The following is a 22,484-nucleotide window of genomic DNA, read 5'->3' as shown; positions in this document are numbered from 1 at the left end:
AGTGTGAATGCAAACAGCTAACTACTGTGCAGTCCCAGAGCACAGTAGAGTCCCTGAGGAACACAGGGCAGATCTCCAACCATGTTGAACACCAGGGACTGTGACAGGTTAAACTGCCAGGCTCACATCATTAGGAGCCAGCAAGGGAGTATTTGAACTTAGATTTCAAAGCCACCAGTACCTTCTGTGTAAGGATGTTGCCGCCTGATGGGGCAATGCTGCAGACAGCGGATGGGGCAGCCCTCCAGTTCCCAGGGTGGTTTCTGCCTCCACAGCTGGCTTTCCAGGCTAGCTCCAACCCTGACTTAAGGGAGACAAGGATGGCTCTCCCTCCTTGAGCCATCATGGCCACGTCTGATGGGCTGCTACGTAACCTTACCAGGCCAAGCTGACAGAGGCACTCCCCCTGCCCTGCCCATCTCTGATGACCCCATTTTCCTTAAGGTTCACCAGGCAGGCAGCTGTGTAGTAAGGCTGAGACCTGGATGAAGAATGCTTGTGAGGGGTCTGGAAATAACAGTGAAATTTTTGGAGGTACTGACTCTGCCCCCACCTCCCTGTCAGGCTCTGGCTGATACAGGAGGGACTTTTTTTTGCTTGAGGTCATCTATAATCAGCAACATCAAAAGTGCTGAAGATAATTCTAGAGTCCATGAAAGTAAATTATAAGTTGGGGGTAGCAACTTCCAAACACTGATTGTATCAAAGGTTTAGCATCACAAATCCTAGCTTTATCTGCAAGCAGGCAGCAGGTAAAGTGTAAAGAGGAAAAAACCCTAGGCAGGCTTTGACTTTCCTGACACCTCCCCCAACACCCCTGCCACCACTGGCCCCGATTGAATGAGTACAAGTTCTTAAATTGTGAATAAATGAATGTTTGAACCAATTTCAAGAGACAACTTTTATACTATGAGTAACTCTGCTCAAAGCCGTTACCTCTTTCTTTATGGGCAAGGATCGGCCTTCTTTGACTAAAAAACATTGAAATTCCATCATTCATGGAAATACAGTGGAAGCTAACAGAGGTAAAAAAAAATCATGGGGCACCTGGGTGGCTCAGTGGTTGAGCGTCTGCCTTCAGCTCAGGGCGGGATCCCGGGTCTGGATTGAGACCCCCATCAGGCTCCCCTCAGGGAGCCTGCTTCTCCCTCTGCCTGTATCTCTCCCTATCTCTGTGCCTCTCATGAATTAAAAAAAAAAAAAAAAGTCAGGATTTAGGAGCAGCATTAGAAGAGCAGTTGAGAGTTGGAATAGCCATCATTGGATTTTCAAAGTAGAGCTGAGTTTGGAAATAATGGCCAATGTTTACCAAATGGTTCTTGTATTAAGGATTTCATATGTGTTATTTCTCAGAATATCCCAACAAGTTCAGTTCTTACCGTGCTAAGGAAGCTGAGGCTGTGAGGGCACAGGGCGAGAATGTGGAGAAGGGACACTGGAGCCAGGGAGTAGCTCTTGTAAGTTCACACTACTACCACTATGCTCGACTATATTCAGTTGTAACAATTTTTATCTTCATTTTGGCATGTTTCACATCAACTGCAGTGCTAAGGCCCCTGAACAGTGCTGATGGATAGGCTTCGAGGTCTACCTGCCATTGACGAGCACTTTGAAGTTACAGACATGGTAGGGAAGCTGTAGCTGGAGGTCAGCTGACTATTCGACAAGGCCCTCAAAGGAGGTAAAATCCTACAATCTCAGCCTTGCTTCAGCCTCGGTGATGAGCTCCTGCTTTTGAATTATAGGAACCAAACTCATAAGATAGTAATGTATCGAATGCCGACTTACTACTTCCAATGATAAGACATACCCTTCCAGTGAGTGACCGGAATGTTTACTGTTCAGGGAACTCCCTAAGGATCCAGGCCCACAGAAACCTTCTCAGTGACTGTAACTTCATTTGTTGAAACCAAATTAGAATAAAGGGGAGAATGGCACTGATGTTTGGAATCCCAGGAGTACAGCTAGAACTACAAACCAGACAGTGCAGGACCAGTTAACTTAGAAACAAGTGCTACAAGAGAGTGCTGTGACTCAGGACGACCAGGCACAGTCCAATAAGGACATAGTTACACAACTGACCCTCGTGTATCTCGAGCAGTTCTGAAAGATCCCCAACAAAAACTCCTTCAGTTTTACGCAAGTGCTTTCTCTTAAGATGGGTGGTGAATGAGATAATCAATCCTGTATTAAAAAACACACCATTGACTATAAACTACTAGCAGTAGGATGAATCCATTGCCAGCAATCCAAGCCTCTACTGCTAAAACAGATGAAGGATTTGGAGAGAATATCATATAAAGAGTGAAGAACTTTGACTAAGAGCTCCTTGAGGACCCAGAACACTCAAAGATAGAGGTCTACAGAAACTATTTCTGAAGGGGAAAAAAAAAAGACTTCTCTTCTTTGATACTGGGAAATATACACTTGTTAATACCAAAGCTCTTGGTCAATGCTTACATTTAAGTCACACACACACACACAAAATTGCTCAAAATCCCATACCTCAGTGATATTTGCACATAATCCAAATCCCTGGTATGGTGGTAGTCCTCACTGGTACTTAGAACACGAATGAAGAATGTCTTGATAAACTATCTTCCTATTTGAAATGCACAGTGACATAACTTATCAAGTTGGTGGTAGTCAACAAATAGGGACTGAATTTCATTCAAAGAGAATCACAGAGCAGGAAAACTAAACAATATGAGTATCACAAAAAAAAAAAATAAATTGATGCCCTTTTATTTTACCTGAGTTAAAACAATGATGAGTCACATCGAGTTATGGGAATCATAATAAATGACTACTCAAGCAGATTCATAAGATCAGTGCTATGAACACACTGAGATCATATACAATTAACTAGTGCTAGTTTGGTTTTAAATCCTTAAAACCTCAAAACATACCTTTATTTCTTTTAGCACACAAAATAATTTACTCATAAAAGTAACATCTACTTACAACTCTAATAACATTTTTTCGAAATTTAAAAATAAACAGCACTGTTAGCAATTCTGAATTTACAGAGAAAACTTTTTGGCACATAATGTTCTATTAAAGTGGAAAGCTGAATCACTTTGTTTTTCACAGCAGAAATAGGCATTCACACTATCAGCCTTGGGAAATCAATTTGGTGACAAGAAAAATGTGCTGGAAAACAGCATTTTTGGAAAAATGGGATCTGGTGCCATCTACTGAGTGGCAATGGTAATGTGACTCAGTGTTAGCCATCAAGTTATGTAACCACTACAATTGTAGCTACATGCAACTCAACATATACACATGTAGTCAAAGCCCAAAAATTACATGCAAAAATGAAAACAACTGCTGTGCTAGGACCGAGGAATGGATGGGTGTTTTTCCCCCTCTAAATACCATCCTATTTAAAAAAAAAAAAATCAGGTAGGTAAAAATTATTGCTGAACATGAGGAGTACTCAAGAGGGAAGACTGATAAATTAAGCAAATGAAAAGTTCCCTGATTAAGAGGGACTCAGGCTCTCTTATGCACAGAGAGGCCGATGGAAGGCAGTTAAGTCTTTGGGTATTTACGGTAGGTCAGAATTAAGAATTTATCCTTTTTTCTATTTGTATTAAAAGCTAACTTATTTGATGAAATTATCAACCTGGGCTGCCAATTAAGTAGCACTCAGGAACTATAATCGATGCCCATACTGATGATCATCTGGAGGCACTGAAAACCCTGAAGGACTTTTCTGATTAGCAAAGAAAATTTTGTTAGTTGACTTCACTCTTCCATCCCAACTGTGAGAGCTGGGCCACAACCCTGGCAGTCTTGGAAAGGTAGATTTTCTGCAATATTTTCGTGGATTGCAAGTTTGTTTGTTTGTTTATTTATTTATTTTTGGTAGTAGCTTTTGAGAATGTTACTTTCTTATACAGCCTAGATACCCTGAGTACTAAAAGCCTAAAATATGTTTGTGGTTGTCCTTTCCTTCATAATACTTCTCATAATCCAGAATTTGTTTCTCAGCTGTCCTCTAAGAGGGCAGGAGACCTTGTCTATTCTGTTCATTACCATACACCCAGCACTTAATCATGTTTGGCACTTGTAAGTGCTCAATAAATGTCAGGTGGTTGACTGAATAAATGAATGAATGAATGTTGTACAGTCCAATTAGCCTAGAGGGAAAGTGGAAAAATACCAACCCTTACAAAATGAAGAAGACAATGGTGGAAAGGAAGAAAAATAAGCAACAAATGGTGGGGGTAGACCTGATGTTAAAAAAATTGTCATCATTCAACAACTGATGATACCTGTCTTGAGACAAAATACCGAAACGATTTTAACTTAAAGTTAATATAAAAACCAAGTCTTCTCTGGAAGACTCATTACAAATAAGTTAATGAAAACCCTGTTATTACAACTAGATGTAATAGGAGCCTTGTGTTTTGTTGTTTCAAGGTGGAGAACATTCTGCTAAATACACCAAGTGAATGTCTACAGCTCCATAGAGGGAGCGTAGCACATTGAGGACTTTCTCTTGAATGGTGTCAACTTGCTCAGAAGGACAGTAATCGTCCAGACTTGACCTGGAACCAAGAGGAGAAAGAAAAAAAAATGTAAATAAGATGAGATCATACCATGTTGTGAGGAAAAGTCTGCATGTGTTGATTTCAGTATAAAATAGAAATGAAGGTATGTTGCATTTTGGAATAGTAACAGTTAAAAGCTACTAAAAGTTTAATCTAGGTCAGGAGCATTACATTATGTTCTTTAAATCTTCTCAGCAACTCTATGAAATACATATTTACTATTCCTTTAAAAGATTCTGAAACAGAAAATTAACCTGCATAGGTCACCTAGTTGTAAGTGCTGGTGATGGGATTCAAAATGACACATCATGTCTTCAAAGCCTCAGTGCTTAATTGCGGCTGTTTCCCTCAAAGGGAGATACTGCAAATACTGGGAGGTTATTATCTTAGTGATTGGGCGTCTTTCTCATTCTTTTATTATGGGAACAGAAGGGCTAGAAATTAAGAGTAGAGGCTTTCCAACTGATAAACGGTTTCTTTTTTTTATTATTTTTTAAGATTTTATTTATTTATTCATGAAAGACACAGAGAGAGAGGCAGAGACATAGGCAGAGGGAGAAGCAGGCTTCACGCAGGAAGCCCAATGCGGGACTCGATCCCAGAACTCTGGGATCGTGCCCTGAACCAAACATAGACACTCGACCGCTGAGCTACCCAGGCATTCCCGATAAAAGGTTTCTGCTTCTAAAAACTACTTGTCAACTATACAGGTATATAGAATTATCCAAAATGAAATGTGGAGATGTGCTGGTATTGGGATTAGTTTCCCAAGTGGTATTAAGGAGAAAAGAAGGGATATATATACCCATATATACATGCAGATAAAGACCTACTTGGAGAAAGTTATCATATATAAAAGTTTAATTTATAAGCCTTAACAAATAAGGAGTACTTCAATGCTTTCAAAAAGATATCTGGCTTCTTTAAAACACTGTTAGAGTAGTTCTTGGGAGCTACCCCCAAGAGGGAGTATTGGAAATCTGTAGGTACATTTTTGATTGTCACAGTAACAATTAAAGGGCCAAGGCAAGAGGGCAAGGCTGCTAGAATTCTTGCAATGTATAGGACAGTCCTGCAATCTGAATGTAAATAAAAGTACTTGTCTTCTGTCATATATACTTTCCAAAGTCCACAGAACACTCACGTAAGTGAAAAAAACCTGTTTTTAATTTTTTTAAGGCTAGAATTTAATACTCTTCTACATATGAACAAAGTATTTTTGAAAATGGATTAAATATAAACAAATTTCCCAGAAACGCAACTACTCTGTATATTTAGGGAAGACTGAACTTTAAGTTCAGAACTTTACCAAGAGGTTATGACTAGAAAAACCGTGTCACTATGGCAGTGCTGTGTTCATAGTATCTGCCCAATACATCACATGAGTAATTGTCTGCACATATAACTGTTCTATTTAGTGACTCTTTGTAAAGATGCTAGTTTTCTGTGGCTTAAAACAATTTTTTTTTTTAAAGATTTTATTATTTGAGAGAGAGAGGGCGTGCACGCATGTGAGTACATGAGTGAGGGGAAGGGGCAAAGGGAGAGGGAGAAGCAGATTCCCTGCTGGGTAGGGAGCCTGACATGGGACTCGATACAAGGACCCCAAGATTAACCTGGGCCAAAGGCAGATGCTTGACTGACTGAGCCACCCAGGCACCTTTTGTGTGGCATTTTAGTGCATATCAGTTACTTTCATTTCTTTTATGTTACGATGATTTGTGTGTGTATATACACATATATAAACATATATTTAAATTATGAGTACAGGTAGGTTATTGTTATAGACTAAATATGTCCCTCCAGAATTCATTCATTGAACCTAATCCCCAATGTGATATTTGGAGGTGAAGCCTTTCAGAGGTGATTAAGTCATGAGGGTTGTTTCTCATGAGTGAGATTAGTGCTATTATAAACGAGTCCCCAGAGAGCTCCTTTACCCCAGCCATTATGTGAGGTTATAGGGAGAAGATGGCTGTCTGTGAACCAGGAAGGAGGCCTTCACCACATTGAATCTGGGTGACTTTATCTTGGACTACCCAGCATCCAGGACTGTGAGAAAGGAATTTCTACTGTTTATAAGCCACATGGTCTATGGCATTCTGTTATTGCAGCCTAACTGGGCTACGACAATTATATTATCTATATATATTATGTATAACATTTCCATATACTTAAAGTGTGTATGTATGTGGGTTACGTTACCTATGAATTTCATTTCAGATGGTAAAAGGGCACTATAAAATATTTGTCATAAAATACATTAAAGTGTTAACCTCACAGTTCCATATAAAACCAGCCCAAAGATTAATACAGAAAAGTTTCATTAAATTGTTGTAACTATGCAGCATATTATTTTCAAATCTGAAATATGGCATCAGGTAAATATTCATCTGTAGACACACAAATGGGAATTCTTGTGTTAATCTGAATAGTATCACCAACTTTAAAGACAAGATAACAAGAACTATATGTTGTTTGCCAACCATTACTAAGAGGAAAGAGAAAATACAAATCTGAATTTTGAGTTGAATAGGTAAAAAATTGGTTAGAATTACTGTATTAGTTGTCATCATTAGATTCATCTATGGAGACTATATTAATAATTTCCTATGGCTGCTGTAACAAATTACCACAAATTTAGTGGCTTAAAGGAACAAAACATTATAGTTTTGTTGGAGATCAGAAGTCCTAAAATGAAGATGCTATCAGGGCCACATTCTTCTCTAGGTTCTAGGGCAGCATCTGTTTCCCCATCTTTCCAGCTTCTAGAGGCTGCCTGCATTCCTTAGTTTGTGGCCCTAATCCTCCATCTTCAAAGCTAGCAGATAGCATCTTTTCATTTCTCTGATTCTGACCCTCTTGTCCTCCTTGCTTAAGGACCACTGTGATCACACTGGCCCACTGGATAATCTAGGGTGATCTCATTTCAAGATCCTTAAGTTAATTACATCTGCAAAGTCTCTTTTCCTATACAAGATAACATATATACAGGTTCTGGAGATTAGGATGTGAATATCTTTAGTGGGCCATTATTCAGGCTACCACACTTACCTTGCAATTGTCACAAGAGTAGGTTTTGGTAAATTTTTCAGTAAATAATATACAGACTGAATAAGATACTCAATTTCTTGTTCTGTGCTGATATGGTGAGGAAGTTCTGAGTAATCGCAGGTTAGACCAGCCTGGTGAACCTGAAAATAAAAAAATTAAAAATTACACTGTAAGGCTTTGTTGTTTTTAGAAGATTCTTTAACCATTAATGTCCTTGCTGATAAATCTTACCTGTTCTCTAAAGTCTTGGGAGAACAAGCCTGTACATCTGTTTGGGCCTGATGTATTTTTTTAAAATTTTATTTTTATTTATTCAATCATGAAAGAGAGAGAGAGAAAGAGAGAGAGAGAGAGGCAGAGACACAGGCAGAGGGAGAAGCAGGCTCCACGCAGGGAGCCTGATGTGGGACTCTATCCTGGGACGCCAGGATCATGTCCTGGGCCGAAGGCTGGGCCAAAGGTGGCCCAGGCTAAACCGCTGAGCCACCCAGGCATCCCAAGCTCAAAGCATTTTTAAACCGTAAGTATCTTCTAACTTTATCATTCTTAAAAATTGCCATTAAAAAAACAAAGTGGGTTTTGGATTAGGTTCAATTTAACCAAAATATTCTTTTGCTAGTATTTTTTATTCTTAAAAAGTTGGCACTAAATCGTATATAAACTTCAGTTCAAAGAAGGTGGTTTGATTGTATTCTGCAACTAAAGAAAACACTAGAGCAAAAACACAGTTTATTGAAGTCAAAAAGGCACCAGGAGTAAAAGATGACTTGCAGGTCTCAGTTTTGGCACAAAATCTGAGAAAAGGCATTTGAATTTCAAATGAGAAAATGTATACTTCAAAGACTGCAAAATGATATAAATAAAAGAAATTATCTTTGAAAGTATCCACTTTTACCACAGCTTTCGGATCACTGTTGGCAAACAAAGTCAGTGATACAGCTGATGTAGCCGAGCTGCACTTGCCAGAGCACCTTCTTTTGTCTTTCTCCTGGTTTTTACAATCAGAAAAGTTTTGAGAGAGAGGAAAGAAAAAAAGAAGGGAGTATGAAAATGAATTAACAAACTTTAAAAATTGTATACTTTCTTCTCTCTGGCAAGTAGAGATCTGACCATAAATAAAATAAAAAAATACACAGCACTTTTGCTTTATACATAAAATTGGGAAAAGTTTATTTTTTTTTTTAAAGATTTTATTTATTTATTCATGAGAGACAGACGGAGAGGCAGAGACACAGGCAGAGGGAGAAGCAGGCTCCATGCAGGGAGCCCGATGTGGGACTCAATCCTTGGTCCCCAGGATGACGCCCTGGGCTGAAGGCAGGCGCTAAACCGCTGAGCCACCCTGGCTGCCCTAAAAAGTTAATTTTTTTTCTGGAAAACCTTTCCAGTATTCTGACTTCTAAAAAGTTATATATTTTTTCATTCCTTCTCATTTATAAAAAATAATTCATTTACACTTTCCTAGAACACAAATAAAAGAATACCACTTTAACAAAAAGTACTTTTTCTACCCAGAAAAATGCTTTCCTAAAGGATAAATTTTATACTTCAATATAAAGTATTTACCATTTCATAGTCTGGTACTTCCATCCGTTTTTTCAAACTCTGTACAAGTGGAATTAGTGATTCCATTCTGGAAAAAAGTCACCCTTTAATTAAATATCACACTGCCTCAACTAAAATTACAGAAGCAAATGATATATTACACTTAAAATTACCTTTAACAATGTTTCATATGATGCTTGAGAAATGAAAGATAAAGATATTCAAATATCTTAAAATATTAAGAAATAAATGTTCCCTGTTTTTTCTTACCTCCAAGATTACAGATTGTGTTACAGGTTGAAAATTAGTATCAAGAAATTGAGATTTTCCTCTTATTTAAAAATGTGACTTTAAAAATTATTTTGAACAGCAAGAAAACTAATTTTAGCACATGGTGATGAAAAAGATAGTTTTCAAAAAATTTAAGAGCATGGACATACACAATTACAAATGGCAAAGTTCTATACATGTGGTATACTAACAATAGTGCCTTTAAGTGATTTAATTTAGGTGGAACACTTTGGGAGCCATGATTAATTAATGTGTCTAGTATTTTGCCTCCCCTACCAATATCTACTTATCTGGTGGGAGGGGGGAAAAAGAAAGAAAAGAGGCATGGAGGCCTATTTGTCCACTCAACCTGTTACTTCTTTTTATTGTGAACACTCTCTGGGCTTCTGGACCCTAATCACCTACCTCCTCTGCTTTTTAATAGTGAAGACTCCTTCATGCTGAGGATCTGGCCCTTCAGGGGCATGGTAAGTTTGGGGAGACCTTTCTTGCTTGTCTCACCCACTTTTCCTCTGTGTTATTCTTTTATTCCCCCAATTCCAGTCATAGTGTGAACTTGCTTCTGTTGTAGCCTCAGTGTTTCTTCAAGTCTGAGATAGAACTCTCTGCAGGTGATGAAGAGTTAACTGGGCATGCTCATCAGGCACAGTGGATATCAGTGAAAGGTGGCTCCATCTATGGGCTAGATTCAGGACTCCAAAGTTTTCATGCTATTTTGTTTTAAGTTTTAAACTTGGCTTGAGACATCAAAAATCACAAAATAATAGGTACTTTTCAGTATTTCCAGAAAGAATCACATCTTGTGAATTATTCCTACATCTCCCTCTTCCATCATAATTTCAAAAAGGAAGGAATCATTTCTTGAACTAGTTCCCTATACTGAAGAGGAAAAGTGTGAACTGATGTTCAAATGCTCGGTCAATATTGACTAATGTGATCAATATAATACCACAGTTTTCCTTAGTGATAATAAAGTTTTATATTTATATTTCAGAGATGTTTCTCATTATTTTGTATTTAAACAAAAATTACACCTAATATTTTGAAGAGGTAATATACACATAGTAAACGATGTTTCTTTCTCCTAACTTCATCTTTTAGTCATAGAATTCCTCTCACCAGAGACAACCTCTATTTGTTTCTTCTGCATTCTTCTAGTTATCTGATGAATTATTTTAAATACCTATGACATAACAAGTCTTAATGGCTCAAAATACTATGATTCTAACTCTGATTTAAAGAATTATTTCAGAGACCTAACATCACTAATCTCCAGGGAAATGCAAACCATAATCACAGTGAGAAATGACCTCAAACCAGTCAGAATAGCTGGAATCAAAGAATAGGAAGTAACAAATGTTGATGAGGATGTAGAAAAAGGGAGACTTTGTGTTCTATTGATAAGTATGTAAATTGGTGCAGCCACTGGGAAAATAGTATGCAAGTTCCTCAAAAAATTAAAAAATAGAAATATACAATCCAGTAATTTCACTGCTAGGTATTTACCCAATGGAAAAAAAAAAAACACTAATTCAAAAAGATCTATGCACTCCTATCTTTACTACATTATTTACAACAGTCAAGATATGGAAGCAACCCAAGTGTCTATTGACTGATGAATGGATAAAGAAGATGTAGCATATATAGACAATGGAATATTACCCAGCTATAAAAAAGAATGAAATTTTGGCATTCATTGACAACATGGATGGACCTACAGATTATCACGCTAAATGAAGTTAAGTCATATAAATACCACATGATCTGTATATGGATGTATATGGAAGCAGAACAGATGAACAAACAAAAACAGAAACAGATTCATAAATACAAAGAACTGGTGACTACCAGAGGGGGTAGGGAGATGGGTGAAATAGGTGAAGGGGATTAAGAGGTCCCAACTGCTAGTCCTACAATAAATAAGTCACACAGATAAAAACTAAAGCATAGGGAATGTAGCCAATGGTATCGTAATAACATTATATAGTGACAGATGGTAACTATGCTTATATTATATCTGTATAATATAAAAAATTATCAATTCATTATTTTATATACCTGAGATTAATGTAATATAGTATGCCAACTACACTGCACTAGGAAAAAAAATAGATTTAGTTCAGGGAAAAGTAACTGTACTATTTATCTCAACACTCTTCCAAACTTGCTTTAATACCAAAGGCACTCTTCACCCCACCCTATAACTTGACAGATGCTGTGCCAAAAGAACTTTTTTCTCCATGTTTTCAAAGTAATCTTAATGCTGGACAATCGGCCAAACAGAGGATCTGATGAAGGATCCAGCTATCAAATCCAATTCTCTCATGCCATGGCCAGCTTGAGCTTCTACTCATAGTCAGGCTATCCTTAAAAGGAGGCAAGTTTTCACATTAGAATTTCCTTGTCTAGTCATTTGCTTTTTTATTGATAGGTTATTTTTTTTTTTCTTATTCTTACAATAGGGGCTGTCTTACCAATCTTTAATCTTCCTTAAGACCTAGCACCACATCTTATATATAAAACAGGCAGCCACTATATGATTTTATGTGATTTTGAGCAACTTAAACCTCTGGGCCTTAGTTTCCTCATGTATAAAATGAACATAATAACAACGAAGCCATCAAATTGTTGTGGGGGATAAGTGAGAGAAATGCAAGGAAAAATCTTAGAATTGGGCACAAAGAAAACACTCAGGAAAGGCTAACCATTGTTAGTAAGTTTGTGTTGGCACTTAATACTAATTTTTAAAATGTAATTTATCTAGAAAATTAAACAATATGTCTATGAGTAGAATAGAGTTGGGGAAAAATATGTTGCAAGGTCTTACCCAGGGTTTGAAGCCCATTTCTGTACAGTTTCTTCATTGTCACCATCACACAAATCAGCAAAAGCAGCTTCTAAATCTTCTAACTGATGAATTCGAGTATCAACACAATCTACCAAATCTTCCTTTAAACATATTGAAAAGCCAAGAATATAGTAATTAGTCTTTGAAAAAAATAAGTGAAATCCCATTGGAATTAAAATACCAGTTCAATTAGTTAAAACCAGGACTTGTAAGTACTAAGCATGGGCTTCCCCAATAAACACACAAAGATTTTGGTTAGATGTGAGAGCACTCTAATGAGCTATATTATTAGATATGTGATAAATAGACAAAACCCAAAAGAAACAAATGAAGGATACCTCTGTCAGGTTGGTACCAGGCTTTTTAAACTGGTACAGCTCTTGTAAGATTTTGTACTCTTCCTGGAAAACAAAACAAAAATCCATATACTAGAAAAAAAACCCCAATTGTTGTTATTATTATTATTTTTAAAGATTTTATTTATTTATTTATGAGAGACAGAGAGAGAGAGAAAGAGAGAAGCAGAGACACAGGCAGAGGGAGAAGCAGGCTCCATGCACGGAGCCTGATGTGGGACTCAATCCCCGGACTCCAGGATCACATCCTAGGCCGAAAGCAGGGGCCAAACCCCTGAGCCACCCAGGGACCCCCCCTAATTGTTTTTCAATGATATGCTTTAAAAGTAACAAATGGCTACAATATAAGGAGAATATCTTAGACAATCATTTAAAGATTAGCCTGTGAAAGTCGGGAAAAATGTATAACTCAGACGTCATTGTAAACAATGTCATTTCTTTAGGGTGACTCTATCCTGACAAGAATGCATGAAAATTAACTAAGGAAAAAGACTTGACTTGAAAGAAGATTTCTAATAATATTCTACTATATAAATGGATACATCCTAGGATCTCAACAGATTTTAGCTATGTATAGGAAAGAAACATGTCTTTAATAACAATCAAAACTCCATATTCACTTTGCAGTCCTTTCCAAGCCTGCAGAAGAGAACTTGGAAGTTCAAAGGCAATACTGGAGGCAGATATAACAGAAGGATGGCTGCTAAGCGAAGACTTTGCAAGAGGATGTCTCTCCCCATTTAGCACGCTAAATAGCTCCGTTATAGGTAGGTGTATCTGGCCCCAGTAATCCCATTTAGGAGTGTTGTTGGGAAGAGTATACATGCAAGAGCTGAAGTTCACTAAGCACAATGTGCCACTATCCTCATCATACTAATCCTGTGAATTTTGTGATTATTTTGATTTTATACTTGAGGAAACCGTGGGTCAGAAAGGTAAAGTAACTTTCCCAAGATCATACAGCAAATAAGCAGTATAAATAACAGAACTAAACTCATTCTGGACTTCAGGCCATGCTCTTTAAAAAAGGTAAACAACTTTTTTTTTTTTTAAGATTTTATTTATTTATTCATGAGAAACACACAGAGAGAGAGAGAGAGAGAGAGAGAGAGAGAGAGAGAGAGGGGCAGGGACATAGGCAGAGGGAGAAGGAGGCTCCCCAAGGGGAGCCCGATGTGGGACTCGATCCCAGAACTCCAGGATCATGCCCTGAGCCGAAGGTAGACACTCAACCACTAAGCCACCCAGGTGTCCTTATAACTGACTTTCTTTACTATATTAAAAAAATGGCTATTAAATTATAAAATATAATACATGCTCTTTTCCAAAAGTTCCATAGTACCAAAGGGCATAAAGGATACAAAAATCTCCACTTCTCAGGTCTCCTGACAGCATTGGAAAAGGAGTGACTGTCATTAAGTTCCTTATATAACTTTGTAGGAATTTTCATTAAAAATATTTGATGAGTATATTTGTAAGATACATTCCTAATACCTTCCAGATATGCCTGTTCTTCAAGTTTTCTAAATAATTCTAAGGTCATTTCATGATTCTAAAAACTTATGGTTTATAACCACTGGCTTGTGTATAAGAGCAGGAAGAAACAGCAATTTTTCTCCCTTATTTGCAAGTTGGGAGAGTACTCTAGTTCTCCCACTCTTGTTTCAGATTACACTAAATTCTCAAATCTTACCTATTTTTTAATCAATACTTATTTAGAGGTCTTTGATAAATCACAAAAGCTTCCAATACATATGCAAATTAGGATTGTAAAGTACAAGATCATTAAAATCAAAGACTGAATTTAGGTAGAAAAAATAGTTAATTTTAATCTCAAAAAGATTAGATTTGACTCCCAAATGTTAAAGTAAGCAGTTACTGTGCCATAAAATGCACCCAGGCATGCTCACTTGGGAGTTTCTCAAATGTTGCTTCTCAGATCTGTGCATGCTAATATTGTTTGGCTTTCTGCATTTAAGATCTGATGAACAGGCCTGAATTATTAGCTCCAAGAGTACATATGTAACAGGCATATTTTCCAACAGTGGAAAATTTGTCACACAGCTCTTTATATACATATAATATCTCTAGAAAGATACACCAAGAAACTGGCCATGATGTTTGTTTCTGAGGTAAGAAACTGAGGGAATGGGGATGGGGTGAGAGAGTGACATCTTCAATGTATATACTTACTTGTACTACATGATTTTGGTTTTTTTTTTTTTTAACTACCCATGTAGTTACCCAATTAACAAATACAAAATAATAAATACTATCTAGAGCAGGGATCAGCAACCCACAACCTATAACCTGTTTTTTGTATGGCCCTCAAGTTAAGAAAGGTATATACACAATTCAATTAAAAAAACAGCTGCATATTTAAAAAGGTTTAACAACAACAAAGAATGTGTCAAAGAGATCATATGGGACCTCCAATAAAGTAATTACAATCTGGCTGTTTGCAGAAAGTTTGCTGATCCTTGATCTAGAGAAGTGTCATACAAGTCTTAAGATCTACATTTTAAAAATGCCACATTTACCTGAGTGAACATTTCTTTGAAGGGATTCTTGACTGAAAAAAAATCCAAGTCAATATCTAAAACAAATGCATCCCCTTTCTTCAAAATTTCCAGAATTTCCCCAGTGCTGATTGTAGTCTGGCATTCTTGGCTTTCAGAAAAACATGAACATGATTGCTCTAGGCAAGTTTGGCCCCCCCTCGGTGTCACTGTGTCCTTTTCCAGTCCTTCTGAATAGGAGTCACAGTTAGTAGAGGCAGTGTTTTCTGCATCTTCCAGTGCTAGCTTTGGCTTCTTAGCAGAAGACACTGCATCATTTCCTTCTTGACTGTTACAGAGTTTATAAGGTTTTACCATAATCACATCCAATTGCAAAGGTTTTTGGTTCTCTAGCTGGTCTTCAGTTACATAAAGACCATCACTTAGAAAGTAATGATCTGTACTTGTAACCCTGGATTAGAGGAAAAAACTATTTTAAAGACAAATGGACAAATTAGTTGACATTTCAAATAGCATTTCCAAAGCAGTACAGAAATGTAACAATATATTTAACAAAAACGGAGAGCTTTCTCTACTTTTGTTAAGTCTTGTTCCTCTGCAGAAATAGTATTCCCCCAGTTTTTAGGTGGGCACATAACTGCCTGAAGTACGTAAAGGCTATACTTCGTAGCCTAATACTGCAGCTAGGGGTGGCCATTTGACTAAGTTCTGGACTACGACTGTGAACTGAAGAGAAGGATTCATAACGGCACTCTCTTCTACCTGCTGATTGGCACGTGAATGTGGAAATGGCAAGCCCACCTTGGACTATGAGGACAAAGGCAATACTCCAAAGATGAAGCAAAAAGGTAAAAGGAACTGGGGTTTCCAAACCTGTAAACTGCCAGATAGGCCCTGGACTATGTGCAGTAAACTCTAATATGAGAAAAAAACCAAATCTTTAAGCTGGTGTCTTGGATCTTTCTCATACCTGCTGCAACTTCGTCGAAATAATCACTAACGGAAAAATTACATCTGGAAAGAATTTCTCTTAACAAAAGCTCCTTCAGATGTGTTTCAAAGTTTTGGCAAACTTTATATAACCATAATATTTTAATGTGGAAAACAACTTTAAAAAATCTTATACAATGCAGAATGCATTTTACAAGTTACAGATTTCTGATTTTAGACATATCAGTATATTCTTAGCTTTTCAACTATATTATACCTTAGGAAGTACTTGGAAAAGCAAAAATAAATACTTCTTTCAGAGCCAGGCTCTATTCAACTAAAATAATGGTTAATATTTATTTCATACTGAAAAATAAAATAAAAAAAATATTTATTTCATACTCACCTTCCTCCAGCTATATAGTCTCAAATTTAAAAAGGTATTAATTTTCCAAAATAAGATTAACAACATAATACAGCTGATATCCAGGCTTGTTATAAATTGTGCTGTCCTAGAAAAACAAAGGCTATATCCCCCAAACCTAAATTCGTATTCTTCCTTAATAAAGGACACTTCACTTTGTTCATATCTGTATGAGCACATACATCTCAGACTGCATACTTGTATGTGTCTCTTCTATAAACTTTTACTTACAGAATTCAGTAAAATCATCAGATAATCAAAATCCTCCTAATATTGTTGTTATACATTGAGTTTCAAATGTCTGTTTGGAACTTAAAATTATTTTATTTTGCAAAAACCTGTTACAGGTGAAATGAGGTCTACTCCCTGAAGTACTCAATATATGCACTACCATTCTTTCACATATATCAGCATTATATATATTTATTCTATGTGGAGTCCTATTTATTATTTTATCCCAAGTACAATTCAATTTTCATGTATATAGAAAGTTATTTGTGTAATTAATAAGAACATACAACAAAAGTTAACTATATTATTAGTTAATTAGTTACTATTATTAGTTAATTCAATTTTCATGTATATAGAAAGTTATTTGTGGGGGATCCCTGGGTGGCGCAGCAGTTTGGCGCCTGCCTTTGGCCCAGGGCGCGATCCTGGAGACCCGGGATCGAATCCCATGTCGGGCTCCCGGTGCATGGAGCCTGCTTCTCCCTCTGCCTTTATCTCTGCCTTGTCTCTGCCTCTCTCTCTATATATGACTATCATAAATAAATAATAAAAAAAAAATTTAAAAAAAAAAGAAAGTTATTTGTGTAATTAATAAGAACATAGAACAAAGGTTAACTATATTATATTTATTAAGGATAAATCAAAACTAAAAAGTATCACTTTCAATGAGAGAGACTGTGTATTTCATTTTCAATGTATTACTACCCTTTTATTCCACTCTCCTTTCCCTTTGAGAAAGTTATGCCATCACTGCTTAAAACATTCATTCCATCATAAGAGACTGTAGAAAGTCAAGGATATGATAATATTTCTAAAGATGTTTGCAGTACTGCAATATTCCTAAAACACTGAATAAACAGCTTATATAACAAAAAGTTGCACATGCAACTTAAGTCAGCTTTAACTTAATTTAGATTCATTATCGAAAGCTAATCATAAAAAAAAGAAAGCTAATCATACTACTAAAATTAAAACCCCAAATCTACTTTTTAGCCATTCAATTTCAAAAAAAAAAAAATTCAAAATGAGATAATTTTGCTTTTTTAACTGCAATTGTTAAATTCAGCAGACAATAATTATATTGTAAGGAAGCAGTGAAATGTATCATTAGAAATGTAAATCTGTAAGATACTTCAATAATTTAATGGAATTAGTCATCAACACAGCCAGAATTCCAGAGGATGAAGATATTATTCTCAACCAACCTGACCAGTAACAAAATATAAATGGTGTGTGAAGGTCAAGAGACATGAAAACTTGTTCCTGGTGTTTGCTTAATCTGAGCCCATCTGTATGTAGGCAACTCATGAGTTATTATGGGGATTCAAAATAAGACAAAAGCAGCATTCACTACTTTACATCCCCTTTCATACTCATAAATATGAGATTACCTGATTGTTGTAGTAGAAGTGTCTCTGCCTACTAAAAAGTGATGTTTGCCCTCTCTGATTTGCTGAGCCCATGGGGGATGAAGCCACAGAACATGAGAAAAATGGCCAGCATAAACTGCAGGCATAATCCAATTCTCAATACTTAATTCTCTGAAAAAGAAACAGAAAGTATGGAAATTACTGGTGAGTGGTTTTTCCAAATATAATTTCACCCAGAACTAGAGTTTAACAATTTTCCTAATAGCATTAAGGCATCATTTCCCCTTTTCACTGTATTGACATTTGCACTGACGGTACAAGACAATTATGGGTTGGCATCCTAAGACTGATGAAGGCAACAGTACCAAGTCTACTAGTAGTCCCCCTCTAAAGCCAGTTTTATGTAAAAAGTTTCTTCATAGTTTTATTAAACTTTGAACTTGAATATACATTTTAAACATTCTGGGTGGTAAAATGAGAAATGCGCAGAAAGTACTTCTGCTACATTCTTCGAAGTATAACGGTTGTCTTAATGAAAAGCACTTGTAATTCAATTGAGAGTTGAACACCACTTTTCTTGAAAGAAAGACTGATCAACATACAATGGTTATTTAGACTTGAATTTGAATTGTTGGACTTTACATTTGAACTAAGCTATAAAAAAAACACCACTTGTCAAGTTTTGGTATAGTATTGAATATTCATAATTATCTGAAAAGGCTATAAAAATTCTCTTCCTAAATTTTCATTTTACTTCCACCAAAACAACATATGGCAACTGACTGAATGTGGAAGCAGATATGAGAATCTAGCTGTTTCCTATGAAGACAAATATTAAAGAGATATGCAAAAACTTACACATTCTTACTCTTCTAAGTTTTTTGCTTTAGAAAATACATTTTTAATAAAAATAATCGTATTTATGGTAACATGTTGAAGTCTATTTTGAAATGAATTAATATTTTAAACATTTCTCAGGTTTAATTTCAGATATGGTAAATGTGAATAGATACTACCCAAACTTATAAAAAAAGCTTAGTAATTTTTAAGAGTATACAGGCATCCCGAGACTAGAAAGTTTAAGAATTATTATTCTATGACTAACTGTACATACTTGTTTCATAATTCTCTTCAATTTCTAAAATATAAAAACCTTTAAATATAAAAGTTAACAACAATGGTAGAGCTACCACACTTTAGAAATCAGTGCTCCAAAAAGGAGTTCCAGAAAGTCAAACTGAAAGAAATGTAGTAGGCTAGAGTTAATTCACCCAAGCATCTATCTCGTAGTTTCATATTATAAAGAAAAATAACTGCTATGTAACTTTTTACACTGTATGAGCAGCCTACATTAAGAAATGCATACATAATGAGACAGTTGCAGAATTCAGAGAACTTTATTACAGAAGAGAGGCGAGTAAGTCACTTAGAAATATATCACCTATGATCCTTCTAGGGGAAAAGTAGCACAAACTGAGAGGTTGGAAGGACTCAATAGTGGAAGAAAGGATATACAAATTAAAGATGTGTTGCCTATACAATTGCTGAACATGTTTTTTTTATTTTTTAAAGACTTTTAAAATTTATTTATTCATGAGACACACGCACACACACACACACACACAGAGGCAGAGACACGGGCAGAGGGAGAAGCAGGCTCTAAGCAGTAGCCTGAATTGGGACTCAACCCTGGGTCTCCAGGATCATGCCCTGGGTTGAAGGTGGCGCTAAAGCGCTGAGCCACCCGGGCTGCCCTGAACAACATGTTTAACACATTTTCTTGTGCCTTTGTATCCAGATTTTTTAAAGGAAAGAGGAAGGGAGAACAACTGGCTCAGGTAACTTCTAAAGTCTCTTCTACTTCTAAAATTCTAAAGCAGAGGTTGGCAAACATTGGCTAGGCCATCTGTTTTTGTAAATAAAGTTTTATTGTAATATAGCTGCAGACATTTGTTACATTAGTGTCCATGGTTGCTTTCCTATATAGGAAAAGAGGAGAGAGAGGTATAAGAGGAGAGAGAAGGTAGAGACCATGTTGTAAGCAAACCTAAAATATTTACTATTTGGCCCTTTAGAAAGTCAACATTTGCTCCAAATAAAATATAAAGGGAAAACGAAAACAAAACTCATGACCTCAGAAAGTCTATTTCCCTTAATTGTTAATCACGTACTGCAAATTGTATTTCAAGCATATTAAAGATCACTAAGTGCCTGGCTGGCTCAGCTGGTGGAGCATGTGACTCGATCTCCTGGTCCTGAATTTGAGCCCCACACTGGAGGCAGAGTTTACAAAAAAAAAAAAAAGAACAAAAACCACATATTACCCGAAAAGTGTTTCCTTGTCAAACACAGTGTCAGCTGGCATATTCACAGGAATAAGGAGGTCTGGATGTGAATCAAAATGCACAAAACTTATGTTACCGGCAGGAAGATGCTTCGAGCCAATGGCCCGGTATATATAAGGCAGGACCTGTGAAAACACATGCATATGTTCAGAAATGGCACTGAAATCAAGAGCACACACTCTGCTGCAGCCTGAAAAACAAGGCTTCAACGTAACTGCATATAATATAAAGCTCATCAAGTTGTTAAAAAGTAGGGAAATATAAAACTTGTTCACTGTAGATGGGCTTATAGAGAGCGGTCTCCAGTTAGCTTTATGTTTTCCTCCTAAGTTCCAGCCTGCACCTCCACAGGCTTTACCGGGCATCTCCTGCTTCCATCTGGCCCCGCCACAAACTCAATGTGGGTAAACACACAAGGATTGGCCCTCAGGAAAACGTACAAACAAACTGGCAGTTAATAAACATTCTGGCACAAAGAGGTGTTCAAGGTACCATGGGTCTCCGGGCCTTTGCCACACCTCTGGATGATGGATGAGCCTAGGTGGTCTCCAAGTCACCTACTGCTGCTCCAGCCTTGGTAGTGCTGCGTTTTTCTTTTTTAAGATCTTATTTATCCATGAGAAACACACACACACACAGGCAGAGGGAGAAGCAGGCTCCATGCAGGGAGCCCGAAGTGGGACTCCATCCCGGGTCTCCAAGATAACGCCCTGGGCTGAAGGTGGTGCTAAACCGCTGAGCCACGGGGGCTGAGCCCCGGGGGCTGCCCGGGTTGTGCTGCGTTTAATACTGAATTTGAAAGCACCCTTAACCCGTGCCTGTGCTTTTTCTCAAGCCCATCCTCACTATTCTTTCTACATCCTGGGAAACCCAACTTCCTCCAGCCATAAATCGGCGATCATCGTGCCCCTCTTTCATATCCAGAGAAGCCCCAAGGGGGCTGCTGGTTAAGACAATAAGCAAAAAACAAAAACAAACAAAGTCTTGACTCTATGGGCCTCCCTTATAAGGCTTCCAGAAGATGGGATGAAGTCATCATTTTAGCTACTCCAAAGTGGCACTGCCATAAAAATAGAAGATAGTTTTTGTGTTTATAAGAGCAGGGCTCGGGGGATCCCCGGGTGGCCCAGCGGTTTAGCCCCACTTTAATCCCAGGGCGGGATCCTGGAGCCCCTGGATCGAGTCCCACGTCGGGCTCCCTGCGTGGAGCCTGCTTCTCCCTCTGCCTGTGTCTCCGCCTCTCTCTGTGTCTCATGAATGAATGAATGAATGAATAAAATCTTAAAAAAAAAATAAGAGCAGGGCTCGGGTACGACGACTGTGTGCACACCGAGCAGACAACACTACCAACGGCCCTAAGGGTGCCACGACGCCAAGTCTCTATCACGGACGGCAGCCCACATCATTTTTTTTTTTTTTACTGAGTTCGATATGCCAGCGTGTGGCAGGACCCGCGGGGACCGTGGTCAGTGCCGTGACCCCGGCCCACGCCGCGGCGGACACGAGGCCTCCCACCCAGACGCCGGGGCCGCCGGAAGGCTCGGCTTCGGGTCCGGGCGGACGGCGAGGGGAGAACGAGCCGCCCGCCGCCCGCCGCCCGCGGCCGTCCGCGCCTCCTCCTCCTCCTCCGGCTGGTCGTTCCGGCGCCTCCCCCGCAGCCATGGAGCCGCCGCGGGTCACGCAGTCCGGCTCCCTCCGGCCCCCCGCGGCCGCCCGCTCACCTCCTGGTGATCCTCCACCACCCACACCGGGAGCGCGGGGTAGCGCCGCAGACCCGCGCGCCCCGCCGCCGCGTCGCCCGCCGCCTTCCCGCTCGGCAGCATCCCCGGCGCCGCAGTCGCGAGACTAGCACCCGGGCCGCCCGCGCTGCCCCTCCCGGGTGGAAACGCGCGCTCACCCGGTTGCGGTTCCTGATTGGAAGCTGTAGAGGGCAGGGGGCGGGCGCCGGCGCGCTCCACGAAGACGATTGGCTTGCGTGTCCATCGCTCTCGATGACGCGCCAATCACCGCGC

General features: G+C 38.3%; 1 protein-coding gene across 1 annotated transcript; it reads right to left on the bottom strand.

Annotated features, from left to right (window-relative positions):
• Positions 1-3,839: 3,839 nt before the first annotated feature.
• Positions 3,840-22,355, bottom strand: C3H5orf22 (chromosome 3 C5orf22 homolog). The gene is made up of 9 exons (XM_041750321.1): positions 22,194-22,355; positions 20,452-20,597; positions 18,149-18,298; positions 15,194-15,623; positions 12,636-12,698; positions 12,277-12,398; positions 9,180-9,246; positions 7,614-7,753; positions 3,840-4,556 (listed from the first exon to the last, which is right to left on the bottom strand). Exons 1-9 carry the CDS (start codon positions 22,293-22,295, stop codon positions 4,424-4,426), a joined length of 1,353 nt encoding a protein of 450 aa, XP_041606255.1. The 5' UTR covers positions 22,296-22,355; the 3' UTR covers positions 3,840-4,423.
• Positions 22,356-22,484: the final 129 nt, after the last annotated feature.

The sequence above is a fragment of the Vulpes lagopus genome, chromosome 3, assembly GCF_018345385.1.
Source record: "Vulpes lagopus strain Blue_001 chromosome 3, ASM1834538v1, whole genome shotgun sequence".
Lineage (NCBI taxonomy): Eukaryota > Metazoa > Chordata > Mammalia > Carnivora > Canidae > Vulpes > Vulpes lagopus.
The sequence above is the reverse complement of the archived record's forward strand: the minus strand, read 5'-3'. Positions and strand labels throughout refer to the sequence as shown.

What these genes read in the sequence shown, in the direction of transcription:
- C3H5orf22 (XM_041750321.1), bottom strand. Translation starts at nt 22,295, where the DNA reads ATGCTGCCGAGCGGGAAGGCGGCGGGCGACGCGGCGGCGGGGCGCGCG. An exon ending in ACTTCTACTACAACAATCAG is followed by an intron (nt 15,624 to 18,148) that starts GTAATCTCATAT and finishes CCTCTAATCCAG; the next exon opens with GGTTACAAGTACAGATCATT. An exon ending in ACTCTTGTGACAATTGCAAG is followed by an intron (nt 4,557 to 7,613) that starts GTAAGTGTGGTA and finishes TCTTGGTTCCAG; the next exon opens with GTCAAGTCTGGACGATTACT.